At 39.3% G+C, this 17452-nt stretch overlaps 1 protein-coding gene across 2 annotated transcripts in view; it reads left to right on the forward strand.

The window, feature by feature from the left end:
- The window catches only part of adam12b (ADAM metallopeptidase domain 12b), a 96244-nt gene that overhangs the window by 75732 nt on the left and 3060 nt on the right, over positions 1-17452 (forward strand). Inside the window, exons 14-22 of one of the 2 annotated variants that reach the window (XM_075478437.1) lie at positions 378-573; positions 662-770; positions 1180-1378; positions 3016-3093; positions 4813-4921; positions 5220-5406; positions 8487-8595; positions 11183-11437; positions 16712-16887. In XM_075478437.1, coding sequence (XP_075334552.1) covers positions 378-573; positions 662-770; positions 1180-1378; positions 3016-3093; positions 4813-4921; positions 5220-5406; positions 8487-8595; positions 11183-11437; positions 16712-16887 — 1418 coding nt within the window. The remainder of the gene's footprint in view (positions 1-377; positions 574-661; positions 771-1179; positions 1379-3015; positions 3094-4812; positions 4922-5219; positions 5407-8486; positions 8596-11182; positions 11438-16711; positions 16888-17452) is intronic. The other variant, XM_075478438.1, reaches the window with a different exon arrangement.

Below are 17452 nucleotides of genomic sequence, written 5' to 3' on the forward strand. Positions count from 1 at the left end.
GCGGAAGAAAATACACTACAACACACTTCTAGTGGATCATAAGAGGTGGTAGAGAAGAATAAGTTATGTATGAATTTTTACGCTCCTGTTCCTTTAAATATTCTTCTCAATCAGTCGTATATGAACAAGTACCCACAGTATCAAATTGCTCTAAAATTATGTACCAACATTCACTGACATACTGTCATTCACACAGTAGATGCTGAACATCAACCCAACCAGCGCATCTCTATTTGTTACATTCCAGTCATGTTTTGATATAGACATAATAATTGAACATTTTTCAAAGCCCTTAAGCCAAGAAGAGATAAATGAAGTCAACAGTGTTTGTAATTGGGAGCCTGCATAGTGGCTTACTGAACTGTACGTGTTTACAGCTCAAACCAGCTGGCACTCTGTGCCGAGAGTCCAGTAACTCATGTGACCTGCCAGAGTTTTGTTCCGGAGCCAGCCCTCACTGCCCAGCCAACGTTTATCTACATGATGGACACGCCTGCCACAGTGTTGAAGGCTACTGCTACAACGGCATCTGCCAGACTCATGAGCAACAGTGCATCACCCTGTGGGGACCAGGTAAACGTATCCGTTATTTTCCCTTTTATAAAATAGTCATTCTTTCCATTTTCATAACAATATTTTCTTTGTTTGTCTTTATGTGCAGGAGCCAAGCCTGCCCCTGGGATCTGCTTTGAGAGAGTCAACTCCGCAGGTGACCCCTATGGGAACTGTGGGAAGGACTCCAAAGGCTCCTTTGCCAAATGTGATGCAAGGTAACACTGCTGCTGCACTGATGTAGTGGAAGTATAGCAAAATACGTGTACAAAACACAACTGATTAGCTTTGAGTAGCATCATCTTCCAACGTCATTATATTGTGGAAGCTGAAATGTGGTCTTTAAACAGAACTTTTCAAGCTTGAAAAATGTAATCTGAGAAAGATTGCAACTAATCACTGAGAGGCTTTTTCATGAATTGTGCCATGCTGCCTTGTTGTCTAATCTTTTGGATGAAATTGTGTAATAAAGTTCTCTGTTTATTGATGTAATTGCTTTGATATTCGGAGGCTCTGCGGCTTTCCTCAGCCCTATGTTTTCAGTTACTCATTTTCAACTATGATTGACAAACCAAAGTTGTGCTGTGTGATTTTAAATGTGTGAGCACGTGTGTGTCTTGCATGCAGGGATGCAAAGTGCGGTAAAATTCAGTGCCAGGGTGGAGCCAACAGACCAGTAATTGGAACAAATGCTGTGTCTATTGAAACCAATATCCCACTGCAAGAAGGAGGACGAATCTTGTGTCGAGGGACACATGTTTATCTGGGTGATGACATGCCGGACCCTGGACTCGTTCTCGCTGGAACAAAATGTGGAGAAAACATGGTGAGTCATCACTGTATTCCTTAAGGTTTAATGTTGCGCTTCAACATGATGTCTCATTTCTGAATAGTGGAGTGTTTGTAGTGAAGCATCTGAAATGTATAAGCCTCTTATGAAAGGCTGACAACGGTATGATCCTGCTGTTGTATCCCTTTGGGCACTGAGCAGGTGGAGCAGAGAGATCTACCTACTAAAGAAAAATAACTTTTCTTTAATGATGATTGAGTCCAGTGATTCATTTCTACACACATTGCATATGTGTTAACAAGAAAAACATAGAGAAACCATTTGTTTTATCAGCTCTGCCTCTCAACTTTTCTTCTTTTGTGCCCAGGCTGTGGGATCTATCACTTTTTTCTTAATTGCTATCCCAGAACATGATGCATTGTCTGATCTCAGTCTCCATGAGAGCATATGATATAGTGGTTATATCAGCAGTGACACTAACTTTAATTTTGAAAGTGTCTCTGTTATAACACTGCAGACTTTGTGCATAAGACTCTCTGCTAATGGATATTTTAACCTTAGCTTCAGTGTCAACTTGACTCTACTCGTCTAATATTTTAAGGTGAAATGTTTAGGTGACTCTACAGCAGGGATACCCACATCCGGTCCTCGGGGGCTGCTGTTTCATCTGAATCAGGTGTGTTGAAGCAGGAAACATCTAAAACCTGCAGGACAGCGGCCTTAAAGGGCCAGATACGGGTATCCCTGGTCTACAGTAAAGCACTTAATACTAAACCAACCCTTCTAGCTCACCATGACAACCCAGACCATGCAGGACACAGAGTTTTCTAAACTTTTTTTATATTGTATTATGAATGTTTGACACATACCTGTAAAATTCCGAGCAGATAATATGGTAGTCAAGTTTTACAGTTCTCATGATCGCACTCGATATTGAGCAGCTGTTCTATCTTTGAGCTTTGTCCACAAAATGGCTGAAGAAGACTAGCTTGTCCCCTGGCTACAGTCTCCCAGGTCACAAGTTGCTGCAACTCATAATCTGTAGATTTGTAATGGTCCAGGAGAGTGTTTGTCATGGGTTTGTCTCAAAAAGGTTTTGTGTTTTCCATTCCAATCAGGGCTTTAAAGAGGCAGCACATGGCCTAGAAAGCAGTGGCAATTTCAGGATGATGAGAGCCTCAAACTGCTCACCTAATGCAGGTGTTATTATTGGCATAAAAGCAGCTAATCCTTTTTCCAGTCCGATGTTTTTGTTAGTTCTTAAGGATGCACAGCAATACACATGCAGCTTTTTGTGTCATCACCTCCTGCATGCATTTAGGTTCTTTAGAGTGGTCCTACCTGTGAGACACAGTTTGGTAAATGTGTCCACCAAGCATTATGTCAATCTTAAAGATTATGCATAGAAGTCAAAATATCTACGTTGTTTATACCAGTCACGTCATTTCTTTCCAATGGAGATTGTTAATGGCCTTTTTTTTTTTTTTAAATAAAATAGCAACAGGCATCAGTCTCAGTCATGTGACTTTATGATCCTGTACACTCTCATGACAGAAATGGGCCACTGAAATGAAAAGATTTCTTCTTCTCCAGGCTCAAATTCTGTGTTTATCTCCACTCACTTTCCAGTTCAGTGCCTCTGAAAATATTTAATGATGCTTTTCTCTTTCTAGGTGTGCCTGAACCGGCAGTGCCAGAACGTCAGTGTCTTTGGCGTGCTTGAGTGCTCAGGGAAGTGCAATGGACGTGGGGTGAGTGCAAAGTACATTTCAACCCAGTATTTAGTGTTGAATATTTATCCATTGACTCACATTTTGCACAGTTAAATGCTCAAGTAGCTGTCTACCCCGTAATTGCGAGTAATAACAGCGCAACATTGTATTTACAATGCAACCTGTGAGTTATAGCTGATGCCCCTTCTCTGTACAATCAATCATCATTGTTCAACTGAGGTTAAATCAATCCCATTTAATTCCATTCAAGCTTTGTTTAGGGTCTATTTTAAATGTTGTCCATCATCTTTTGACTACACGGAGAGTCAAATGAAAGGGAAAAACAAGATGGTAATGCTGTTGCAGTATATTTCTTTCCTGCCCCAAAATAATCACCTTTCTCTCACAGCTTCTCTTATAAATAATTCAGCAAAGAATGATTTTATGTTTTATTTAATGTTGTTTAGCTTTAATAATCCAACATTCACCTGAGGCTAGATTGACCTACAGTAAATATTGATCTTAAATATCAGTTAATTTAATTAAACTTCCCTGACCCTGAGACATATTAAACTGTCAATTATCAAAAAAAAAAAAGAACTCAGGTGCCTGTTGACTGGCTCACAGAAACAAAATAATTAGCATATTAAAAACTGCTTCGCTGGAGTATTTTAAAGGACTATTTCCCATGATCTGTGCCGAGCGTCATCCTTCTGCAGAAATATCTGCCAAAACAAATTGTTTTCCATTTTGTCGAACACCTCGTAGAGTGCGAGACCTGACTAGGAAAGTAGGGATTCTTTTGATTTTATTGCAACAGCTTATGAAGTCTGTTTGCCTGCATTTCAAATAGTTTTTATGTTGAAAGGCATTTCGAAGCATTAGATTTTGTTTCAGGTTAAAAGGACCTTTTCATTTTCGATGTGTCTTATAAATCCCGTTCAATTACACCTCTTCAATTTAAATCAACTTGTGAAATATGATATTTTCTGATACGTTAGATACATACTGAGCATAGAGCCAGATCATTATGAGTGCAACGACTACGGCTTTCAGTGATTGATTAGTGGCTCTATCTTATTACCATATCAAAGATATGACATGTCCCTAAACGGTGTGAATAATAGATTGCTTTTACACATAAGCTTCCAGTGGATTTAATGTCCCTGTCTGTCTGTTGTGAGTGTGTGTGTTGATGTGAGTGTTTGAAACTTTACTCTAAACTCTGCCATCATATGGAAAAGGAGTACACCCTCTTTCTAAAGGTGGTTCTACATGATCACATTGTATTTTGTGTGATTTCCCCTTCTCATACAAACATAAAATAAAACTACATCAAATCATACCATCCTCTGAGTTTCCCAAAGTGCATCTTAACCTTGTCATTCAGTGAAAAAAGTGTCAATGGCCTTGAGGCAGGGAAGGCACTCAGGCTGCGTGTCTGTGCTAAACGTAAATCCCCGACAGCTGCTCAGCTCCATCTTCCTCCAACTGACAACTGGATTTTGTTACCTCACGGGGGAATCCTCCTGGATCGAACATTTTTCCTGGAAACCTGAGGCTTCGCTGAATGGACTGTTCTTCGCACATGTTTTATCTATTATAGGTTTAATTGTACACGTGTGTACGTTTGCCTCTTTACTGAAAAGCAAAACTAAATGAGAGGAGTTTATTTGTGAACAAATTTCCTATTTGATGCAGGAGAAAACAATGAGTCAGTGCACCATCTAACATGTATGGTATCTTCTTTGCCCATAGGTGTGCAACAACAAGAAGAACTGCCACTGTGAAGCACACTGGGCCCCCCCATTCTGTGAGAAAGTGGGTTTTGGTGGGAGTATTGACAGCGGGCCAATGAGACTGGCAGGTAGTTGGAACAATTTAATCTCTATGCTCTCTCATCTAGACAGACACAGCAACACTAACTCAGAAAAAGAGCAACATAAAGCTCCACCAGCTGCACCAGAGTCAGTTCTGGATTGATGTGCGGTTTGGCCTGCAGTCTGACTTTCCTAGAACAACATGACTCCCCTGTACAGTACATTACACTGTACAGAATGTAATACTCTTGTTTTTTTAAAAAGAAGAAAAATACGTATGAAATGTTATGCTGATTGTGGTGTAGCTATAACAGTCTTATGTCCTGTCATTGTTCTGTGCTGTAGATGTGCGTGCGTGTGTATTAATGTGCGTGTTGTCGTATATGGCATCAGCCGACAGTGTGCTCATTACTGTGGCAATCCTGGTCACCCTGCTCAGCCTTTTGGTGGCCACCGTAATCATCTTTCTGAAGAGGAAGACTCTGCTGCGCCTCCTCTTTGCCAATAAGAAGAGCACGTTGGAGAAACTCAGGTAGTGTGTCCCTTCAAAGCACAACAACATCTGCTTAAACCTACACTGAAAAAAACATTTGATTTGAAATTGGTTTTCTTTTGTTATACAAGTGCTGTGAGTCATTCCAATGAATCCCCAGCATTGCATCACATTGTTTTCTCCTAATGTAGATTAGTTTAATAGTTTCTATCAGCTTTTTACTTGCATGCACCTGACTGCCTGCACATAGGCCTACAGTAACAATAAGATTTGTCTTACCCCCTTTCCAACAATAAGCAGAAAATGAATTGGTATATAATTGTTATAATTAGTAGCACATGACATAGTTGTCTCTGGTAAAATGCCCTTGGAAATTATTAATATATAACAAAATTCAGTGCATCAAATGTTGCCTCGAGATAACAAGTTAATTATATTATATTACATTACATTTGTTCAAGATAACAAAGCTAATTTCATTGTGATAATGATGCAGCTGCTGGCTGAAGCAAAAAAGTGGGAGCTGATCAACCGCTCATCTTTGCCTACTTAAAGATTATATTGTCTGCTATGATAATACAACTGCAACAACAAAACGTCTCATTTATGCCTTCCTTCATGTTCAGATATGAATCCTCCCAAACAGGCATTACAGCAATTGTGCAAGCTGACATCAGATGTGATCCAATCGTTTAATGTGAAAAAGAGCTGTTTTTGCAGGTTTCTGGAGACAGTAAGAGAAATGGACCTGTCCTAGCAAACTTTATGATCTCAAAATAGCCTCTTTAAAGCTGCCGTCGGCAACTTTTTTTTAGTCATATTAGCTTGAACTGTCATGGGATTCTGGAAGTAGAATATTAAATAGGCTGTTTAGGAAAAATAACGAATTCTGTAGCTCCCTCTGAAGCCTGTAAACGTGCTTGCAAAAATCGAGCGCTCCCGGCTGTTTTTAACCAATCACGTTAGGTTTATTATTTATCTATTATCTGAGCAGAACAGTCACCAACCACGTCTTCCATGCTGAGCGTGAGTCTGCCCCCAGCTTGTGTGCGCGCACACTGGTGTGAACTCACGTGCACAACCTCGTCCACAGAGGGGGAGGGGTTTGGAGCTTGTTAGAGGTTGGGGGAGGGACCTGAAAGTTGTATCAGTTCGAATTTTCCGACTTTAGACTCGGAATTTTGAAAACCTGCCGACGGCAGCTTTAAGATAGATGATTGTCGGCTTGCAGGTTCAGACTTCTGTGTAAAATAAAGCATAAGAAAGACTTTATAACTAAACATCAGATTTAGAGCTTTATGACAACTTGCAACTCTTTGCTTTGATGTCTTTGCCCACAATTTTATCATTTTGGTCCACTCAGAATAATACATTTTTGTACATAAACTGAAGCTCTGAAATTGTTCTAGAGGAGTGGCATGTGAAAAACAACATTTTATTAAACATTTATACTAAATGACTTGCAGAGATTCTTCAGCTCCTCAGTAATATCCCAATAAGATCAAAGTGAGACAATATGTGATTGTAAGAGTTTATATTTTGGAGCATTTAGCTGTAAATCCGAGCATGTTGGCAGACCTGTGTGCCGCTTTCCACTTGCTCCATCTGCTTTATCCAGACACCTCTCTGTAATGTTTCCTGCTGTGGGAACATACCTCCCTCAATGAATAGCCCACTGTTACATACATGTGAGACCAACAATTTCGGAGAACGTCCAGACAGAATTGTTCGTACACTCTCCAGAAAATTGCTGGTGTTCATTGTTTGAAAATACAAAGCCGAAAATACAAAATTTTTACTGCCATAAACAGATAGTTTTTTGGAGCGACATACATTCATCACCAAACTGCAAGCAACTGGTAACAAGCCGGCAAACATAATAGTGGAATATTGAGCTGTTAAGGAGCCAGGTAGTTTTTCTTCAAGAGTTGGTAGAGCCCAAAACCAGAGTAAATGATGGGCTGATATTCAGCAGGTGGATACAAACTCCAAATAATTCATCATTGCCCCACAACTGCTTAAATTAGCAACATTTCAAGTCGAAATATGCATATTTTTGTAAAAACAGTAAAACAACGGATTGGTGTTTTTTTTATAAAAGATATCAAGGCACTGCTGAGGCAGGACAAGCACAACTCAAAAGCAACTGAATAGAACGAACCACAGAACTAAGAAAAACAAAGGAAGACTGACAGATAGACAAATGAATCAACTGACTGACTGACTGACTGAGAGACTGACAGAATACCACAGGGAGAAACAACTACATGGAATGGATCTGACAAGGAGAAAACGAAAACCAGAACATAGGAAAAACAAGAAACTGAAAAACAAAGTTAAATTAAATCACAAAACTCATAGACCCTGACAATAAATGATCCGGCCATGTTTTCGTTGGGTTTGTGATAGGGCTAGATGCTTTTAAAATTGTGACTATTAAGACTACCTGTCAACTTGCAGTCGCTTAAAGCATTTCCAGACAGTCACTCTGCTCTAATAAAATCTTGATTTTATAACCACAGTATCATCTGACAAAGTCATTGTTCAAATAACTTAAAGACAACTTCTTTGCAGTGACTTTGGCTATACTTATGTGTATGATGATCTCCCATGGAGAAAGTTGTTAGCGTCTTCTCCACAGCATCGCAGCATCTACTTCTGTCAAAAATTTTGACTTCCCTCCTGTGCATGTATACAACAGCAAGGTCAACATAAAAAGCCCAGTCGAGCTGCAACTGTAGCCTGTGCATGTAACTGTACTATTGTGACAACAGTTATGGCTCCACAACATTAACAATGCAACATTTCTCCAACCAGACTAGAAGAAAATATCTGCATCAGATTTCAGTCCTTCATTGCCTAAAAGTTGTCGGTGACTCATGCCCCGTCTGGTGATACAAAGTGAAATTACAGTAAAACGTGGCTTGTCCCCAAATTATCTCAGCTGTCTATCTCAGCTCATAGTGGAAAACGCGTATAGGTACATATACGGTTGAACATTTCAACATTTTTTATATGAAGTCATAGCTGTTTCTGTTTATTGTTATAGTTGAATTTTGATGCTTTAAGCATATTTCTTCTACAAAGAGCACCTTTTAGTATATTTGTTTTGCTCATAGATCGTTGGAGGCAAGCAGGCCGACCAGCCCCATCAGGACTGAATCCAGGTACAAGCCCACACCACGCCGCAAGCCTCCACCCAAACCCTCTCCAGTCAACATTTATAAGGTGAGTCACTCACTCCGTACGTTCACATACACCCGTATATTTAGTCGATCAGAGTGCTTACTTCCGTCACAGGCCATTTGTTTCTTTTGTAATGACTTTTTCTGAGACCACTTCAGTAACCTGCAGCCAAACCTCATCTTAGAGTTGTCACGCATCTAGGATTGTTGACAAACTAAGATGAGGGCAAGTCAGGTGATTGATTCAGTCTCACTATATCTCACTAAGGAGGAAATATTCATTACAGTGCTGATGTTGACGGGACGCAGCAGAAGTGTAATTGAGAGATTGCGCCATTTAAATGAGATTCAGGATGTTGTTATTGGAGTCCCTTTAATGTTTGTGATTTAGTTTTTTTCTTTTCTGGTGGGGTTGTGGAGTTGATTGATTCAGGCACAGGAGGAAAATAGCTTTTGATTTGTTTGTTGGGAACGATAAGCACGGAAGGAGATTACCTTTCGTTGCGTTTGTGTGACGGAATAAAGGAGCAGACATTTCTATGCATGAGTGAGTGTGGATCTGATGTGTGTTTGCACTCGGCTCTGACAGCAACAACTTTGTATAAAAGTTTTATCTAATGTCATAATTGAGTGTAGAAGTTCATCCACTTTATCTTTTATAGCATACTGTCCACCAGAGACTCTGTGAAACAGCCTGTTCGTTCCCATTATCGTGACTTTTTCACGCATTCGCAGATGTCAGTCGGCAACACAGCAGATCTCTTTGATTCCATCTGCAATGCTGCATTGTGTGTGTGTGTGTGTGTTTATTGTTGTCCAGCAGCCAAATCCTTTCTGGCCATTTTAGGTATTATTGGTTTGTTTGGGTGTAAAGGATTAACAGCTGGTCAGAACATGTGGTCTTACTCTGACTTTTACAATTTCAGAGCGTCATATGTAATAATGTTGGTCTCCAGTTTTATGACTAACTCTTACATCAGCATTTTTACACTTGTAGGAACTTCATGACCAAAGTTGGATTTTACTTTTAATGTCTCTGTCACACCTTGATATGTTTCAGTTGAGCTGGAACGAGTGACTTTCTTATTAGAATCATTTAATGTGCAGATACATCCCTTGGCTGTTGATATGTGGGTCAGCTTCCACGTACCATTAAGGAAATCTCAACTTGTGAAGTGTAAAAAGTGCATACCAATCAGCCATAACATAACAATCACATGGCTAATATTGTTGTGGGATGGCGTCTTTGTAAAATGTTCCCCTCAGATATTTTTTTGGGTGGTTCCTGAGCAGTTTTTGCAGAACCCACTATTGTCCTGCCAGGAAAGGCTGGTACTGTAGGGGAGTGATGTTGCTTGTTTTGCAAGACTGTTCAGGTAGGTAGCAAGTGCCTAAATGAAATCAACAACACCAGGATGCAGGATTTCCCAGAAGAGCATTTCATTCCTTTGAGAAAAGCAGTTTTACTCCTTTTCACTGTGGGTGGTTTTGATATCGTGGCTGATTGTTGTAAGCCCTAAGCTTGAGGTGTTTTTTTTGTTTGCTTTATCTAACGTTGTACAGTTATTTTAAGCCTAACCATCTGCAGGTAACCCTTAGGAGTGTGTAATATAAATGTCTGAGAAGGCAGTGCATGTTGCCTTTGTGAACTGATAATAAGTTTGGTAAATCTCAAAACCCACCTTATGACCGACATCTTTTACGCAAAAAATAACTGTACATTAATTACATTAAATTACATTAAATAACTTTACATTTACATTAATGTAAATTAATGTAAAAATGATTTATATGCTTCATTCTGTTGCTGAAAAATCAATAAAGACCCCTGAGGGGTAAGTTTGCAGTCTTAGAGTATCAATCTCGTGTATTAAGCTCCAGATGTTAGTGCATTCTGTCATGCTGTCCTTTGTCCTCATAAGCATTTGCGGCCAAATCCACACTAGTGAGATATTGACAGCAGATGACATCAAGTTAAACAGCAGTGTGCCGGCAATTCTAAAGCTTAAGCTGCATCTATGTAGGGAACAAAGAAAAGAAAGCCTAGTAGTTGTACCATATTTAAGGCTTTTTGGTGAAACTGCTAAACTGGACTAACTTAGCTTTTTCATGTTCTGTAGTTCAGGGTGACAAAATGTTATTATCTAACAGAGGCCTGTTCCAGAAGAGATCTAGTGTCAGTCTGAAAAGAATACAGGATGGCAGGACCTGATCCAAAGCGCAGATGAATCAAAGCTGTCAGTCAGTGATAAAATAGAGTGGCACGTGAGTCGATCCATTTGGGGATAGAGCTGCACATTGGCTCAGATTGGTGGCCAGCTTCAAAAACACCTGCACTGAAGTACGTAAAATTGGTGCCTCACATTTAATCAATTATATAAAACTGAGATGAGGCCAAGAAATAGCAAACTTTGCTTTTCACAAAACATTTTTTAACAGTGAGTTATCTGAGGTGAGTGTGGAGGGTGATGACATTAGCAAAACCCATGTGGAAAATCTGTTTCAGTTGTCTGACTTTCAGTTTCAAGGCCATACTTGTGCACATGCTATCTTTTTTTTTCTTGCATACTTTTGTGACTCAGTATAACTTATGCAATTTCTGAAAATAACATCTCTCATCCTCTTTTCAGCCATCTCTCCTGAGCACAGAGCCTCTTCTCCCTCCGCACAACTTCCACTCTCACAGCCTGCGCAGAATGCCCTTTTACCAGCCTCTGCACATCAGCCAGCCGATGCCCGTGTCCCTGAACGTGGGCCAGCCCACCCTGGCTCCTCTGCCCGCTCACCAGCACCGGGTCCTGCCCACACACATGTCTGTTTCACCACCTCCAGTGCCACCTTTTCTAAGTCTGCCACGCCAACAGTCATCGTACAGAGTGGACCAGGTTTGTTTAAGAAAAGCTTTTAATGTATGCTACAGTTCATACATTGATATGACTTCTTAGAGCCCATCTGCATCTTGGCTCCAGATGCAGACGAGAATTTGGAGCTTTTACTTTGCCGTTATGTGCCCTGTAATATCTTAAAATTATCTTTTTTTTTTTTTTACATTGCTTTAATGGATTATATATGACATAACCACGTTACCCTTGACCTAGACCATCAATTTCATTTCATTCTAAAGTGTGAATATAACTTGTTAAGGCTTGAGGCTTCAAATAGGACCCACTTAGCATGTTTCGTTTTTCATTTAAGTTGCAATTTTCTGTGGATCCTTGGCGTTTAAGGACAGTCTGACCTCTCAGATTTGATTCAGCTGCCAAAAAAAAAGCAATCATCCTCAGCAGACGAAGTTTGGTTATCATTTATGGAGTTATAGATGTTCACAATTTCCATTATTCAAAACCAACCTCATCCCTGTCTGCTTAAAATGTAGACTAAAATGACATTTCTGACAATGGAAACAACCACTGATTGGACTAGAAGTCATTAAAGTCCTTAATTCTACCTTAGCATCCTAGAACAAAGCTTGAAATCTCTAAGACAGAATAAACTCATAAACCTTTAAATCAATAAACTGTTGCCACAGTTTCCCTAAACACACAAATTAAGAATCATCACATGCCAGAAAATCAATTTTAACATTAAATAAAGTATAAAAATGCTCACATACCCTGAAAGGAACCAAAATCAATGGATTGGAAGGTGGAAATCAATCTGAGAAGCTTGGTGCTCTTTTTAAGTGGTTGGCAGTAATGTAGAATGTATGCATATTATAGTTAATGATCTAAAACATACCACCTATGTGGTCATTTTTAAAGCAAAGTGTTGGATCATGGAGCTCAGTGCATTTCTATACCACAGCGTTTTTTCTTGCCCACATATCGACAGCAAAATTCAATCTGTCTCCCCTCCTGTGACCCAACTTCCAAGTAAAGCTCTGCTTTAGCCATCGGTATCGGAGGAAGGGGAGATAATAAATCCATCTGTCTGCTCTGGTGGTGGATCCAAGTCCTGACCCATTCCTGTACCAGCACAGCATGGACAGTTGTGCTGGATGTCAGCACAGCTGAGCTACAGCAGGGTGCACAGGAAACTGGCAGATGTGTTCAGCTATAAAACAAAAAGAAATAAGAGGAAAACATAAGCTTTGTGATTTGACACTGTTTCTGTGTTTGAGGAAGCACAAAACGAGATTGCAGATGTGGAGTCAGAGGGGATTCGGTGTCTGTATTGTATCTCGAAGCATAATTATTCATTTGAGCAGTAACAATAGTGGCAACAAACCAAGTACTCTACTTAATTACCAGACCAATGCTTTGCAGTCCCAATTCCAAAAAAGGTGATGTGAAATACCCCTGTACTTGCATGGTAACTGGCTTTTGAACTTTGTGCTGATACCAAGCCAGTTGGACGCTCTCCTCTTTAACCCAGAGGACATAACGTCTTTAGTTTCCAGAGATTTTCAGGTTTTAATTAAACTACCTTAAGGACAGTTTTCCTCTTTGTCTCAGTCAGTATTAAATGAGCTCACATTATTAGGAACTCATTTAAACTAGGTATGTTGTATTCATTCTTTCATGTCCTTGTGCACAAGCCCATTTAACTCCATAAAGAGTGGATCATTCTATGACCATGTCATGTGTATAACATGTTTGCTACATCAGAACTGCTTTGCGTTAGGCATTTCCATCTGTCTGGGTCTGCATTCGCTCCTTTTTGAAGAACAAACTAACAAAAAATATCTCAAGCAAGAAAAAGGTTTTTTCAAATGTTGCAGTTTCCATCAAACTTCTATAACATACAAATTCAAAGTGTGCATCACAAAATGGACCTGAAGATCACAGTCATTTACTGTTGAGTTTCAGTCTTGACCTTTGTGTAGAGTGATTCATCCAGATTGTTGAAGTTTTGATTTATATTTTACATCATAGATGACGACATCTCCAAAATCCTTTCAATTCTATGTTAAAAATTATTTAAAAGTGATGAAAAGTATATTCCTTAGATTGGGTTTTAATATTGCGTTTTTTGACATGATTGATTGTTTTGAAGTGCTCATTTTTTAATGGATCTGTAGGAGTTGTACTTTCATAAATTGAGGTATAGTATAAAAAAATAATGATACATTTAATTAGTACAATGATTTTCCAAAAATCAAACCAGTGGTTCTCATTGGTTTTGACTTGTGATTATGACCTCTTACAACCTCGTCACATGTCTTGTCTCTGAAATGAACCAATTCTACCATTCATTGTATAATTTGGAATAATTCCAAAGCTAAAATCCTTTTTTGTAGTTTTAGTTATGATATCTAAACTACATATAGATTCAGATACATTCACAACAAATGTTTTCAGATAATTGCGTCAGTGCTCTAGTAAAAGATGAGAGTAAGCCCTACACTACTAAGCAGAAACAACTAGCATCATATCCACTTCTGGATGTTTTTGTGTTGTTCATGTCAAGCATTGCAGCACATCTCCCCTGACTGCAATGAACGTGTGCCAACTGAAGATGCACTTCAGCTGAAAGGCCACTGTTTGCTCTATAAATTGACTGCTCACTGCCTGCCAAAACAATGAAACCCTCCTACCTGCTAATATCTACTAGCCCTTTTCACTGCAGTGGAACAGACTGAGCGAGTGGAGACGGCATTTGTAGGTCAGAAACACAAGAGGGGATTCTGCTGGTATTTAACAGAAGGCCAACAAGGACATACAGGACATCAATCCTTAAAGAGAAATTATATTTGGAAGCTCGTTGTAATACTTGAAGCTCCTGCTGTCAGTGCCAAAATGCCTTGTTTTAAATGTCTTCACACTGAGTGAACCCCATTAATATGGAGGGAAATAAAGTTTGTCTTACAGTGGGAAAAAAATCTGTAAGGGTTAGAGAATTTTCAGAAGAAAGCCTGTTTATTATCATCTTATTTGGCTGAAGGACAAGAAATATCAGATACCTGCACTGTTGAGAAAATGTGGCTGTCAACGTGTTGAGCTGCACTTCAAAAGCGAACTGCAGCATGAAAACGTCATCTTTTCAAGAATTTAGAAAAATAGTTTTGTTTTTGGCCAGACGACCGCACATTTTTCAGTCCTCCAGTGGGTTTAGAAAGGTGATTGTAAGCCTCAGGCACATACATCTAGAAGACAGTGCAATACTTCATTTTGAATTAAGATATGTGAACAACACCCAGACTGCAGTTACAGTGGGAAGTTTTCTCTGAAGTATGGTGTTAGAAAGCACGAGTCCGGGATTATTATTGTTTTTAAGTGGAGGCATCTATGCATTAACATTTTATTTTTTTCCTTTCCTCTGAAAAAATGTAGACTTTTTACATTTTTCTGGAAGAGTTAGGTCTTTTTGACAGATTTCTATGGCTTTGTCAGGACTGGAAGTTCTCTCACAGTGCAGAGTGTTTGTTTCAGTTCATAGTCACACAGATTTTTCTAATTGGATTACAGAATTGTCTCACGGTTTACCTTCATTACCCCCACACTCCAACTGTGATGCAGATTTAGAGGAAAACAAACCTGGGGAGCAGCTCTTGTTTGTAACTGAATCAGCCCGTTTTGAGTTTGTAAAAACGTTTTGCTCTCATTTAAGAGGCTGTCATGTAGCACATGAGCCAGTGCCTTTTCTTGACATGAATAAAACGTTTGCTTTGTTTGAGCAAATTTCAGCTGACTAAAAGTTGTTAAGAAAGCAAAGTGTAACAACAATTTGTTGTTCATGTCCCTCAGATACCTAAATTTTATGGTGTCTTTAATTCTCTGTGACAGCTAAGTGCATGTCTTTAAAAAAAAAAAGTAAGCTGTTCAGTTTGTTGAAAATTGTAAGAAGAATTTGGCTTATTTTCAGACATTCTGGGTATTAAAATGTTACTTATTTCAGTGTTTTAAAAAAAAAGATTTTTTCATAATTTAACAACAACACAGCCTGCCAGCACTAGATATGATTTCAACATATCTCTAAATATCTCAGGGTAAATTGTAAATTTACACCATTTTTAGTCCAAAAGTTTTTTTGCCCACCTACACATAGTCACACACACAGGAGATCCAGCAGGGAGCCTCTAGACACCAGTGGTTCCTCATGTCGGTTTCTTGTACAGGAGTCCTCTAAGGCAGCAAAAAAGTGGGCAGGCGTACCTTGCATGGTCAAATTGTTCCTGCAGGAATCTCCACCCATTTGGTCTCAGATGCTCACTCATAAGGTCTGGCTCGCTGCTTGAGTTTCCATCAAATCGCAGTGGTGGCAGATGGGGTGAGGGCCTGTATAAACTGGTGATGTTTTGTTTTTTGTTTTTTTTCTATTATGAAAAACTCTGAAAGTCATTTCTTCATGGACCTCGTGTGTCCACTGGGCATATTTTCAAATTGAAACAGAAATGGATCTTCTCTTTGCTTCTGCCACGGCAGAGGCACCATCCCGTTATATCTATGGTATAACAGTATATGTTATAAGATAAGTAATATGTGTTGAAAATACCTTACATATATAAAATCTGTAAATATATTTAACTAATTACTTAAGAGGGTATGTTGTGACAGTGTGAGCTACTTAATGCAAAGTTCTGTTGACATGAAACATGGCCGTGTTGGTGTGTTCTGGGTCACCCACAGGTTTCTAACTCTCTTTGATGGCAAATGCAATCACGTTCATGAATGTTTTAAACCTTTCGTAATCCTTATCCATGCATGATGTGGATTACTTTTTTTTTCCTCTCTGTGCAGATCTCTTCAAGTGTGTTCATGTAGTCCTTTATGTGTGTGTGTGTGTCTGTTTTATAGCATAGGTGTTGAGAAATTTTGTGCATATGTGTATGATATTCACCAGGCAGCTGGTAGCAGATGTTTATCACCATCTCGCCTCCTTGTGTAGATTAGTAACACACGATGGCACCTCATCCAGATAACCTTCTACACTTACAAAGCACCACCGCGGAGGTGTTGAAGCAAAGAAAGGGGAGGTTTGGTATTCCTTTCATGTTTACTGTGGGTTTCAGTGATGCTGATAACACAGTGCCCTCTAGTGAAACATAAGCCCATAACCTAACACTTTGTAGATAGGTGGATGCTACACAATTAATCCATAGTACAAGTACTGACATGCCATCTTATTCGGTTAGATCACAAGTTTAATCTGCTTTTTAGAATAAATGGCAACAAAATATTCAGATATTGATTATGGATGGAAATTTTCTTCCTCCTCAGGACTTTGAGAAGCCCAGTCCACCACAGAAGCCACTTCCTGCAGATCCACTGGGGAGGATCTCTCGGAGGGGTCACAGTTTCACAGCAGCAGGAGTCCACATCCCTGGGAACGGAGCCCTCCCAGTACCAATCCCCACAGTACCCAGGCCTCCACCCAGCATCTCTTTACCCAACAGGTCTGTGAAGCAGAACAGGAGCCCCGTGTTCTGGATGTTCCTAATATCAGCCATATGTTAGCAGTGCTGGGCTGCGATTTATTTATTTGTTTATTTATTCATTGGTTGTTGTTGTTTTTTCACTTTTTAAATCTCATTGCACAAGTTTTAAGATCAAGATCAGTTTGTGGCTGCAAAAAAAAATCTGTTTATCAGCAGGGCTTTTTTTCCCTTTAATTCAACCACAAAACATAACCCGATGGATTTTTTTTATTTGCTGTTCATAAAGTAAACATGAGTCGCACCTAATATCCCTATTTAACATCATGCTGCTGTCACAGTGCATCTGACCTAGGAAGATTATCAACTTGATTTTAAGATGAACATGACTTGGTCTTAGTCATACACGTGACCAGCATATTAAACTGCTATCAGATTAAAATGATGATGCACATGTCTGCCGGGGGAGATTTTGTTTTACAGTAATGCTTGGAGGTTGTGTGAAATGTAGAAAGAACCATACAGAGTGCAGTCATTTGTAAATAATTGAAACCTTATATATAAAACTGAACAGAAATACAAGACA

Source organism: Odontesthes bonariensis, chromosome 2 (genome assembly GCF_027942865.1).
Source record: "Odontesthes bonariensis isolate fOdoBon6 chromosome 2, fOdoBon6.hap1, whole genome shotgun sequence".
Taxonomy (NCBI): Eukaryota; Metazoa; Chordata; class Actinopteri; order Atheriniformes; family Atherinopsidae; genus Odontesthes; species Odontesthes bonariensis.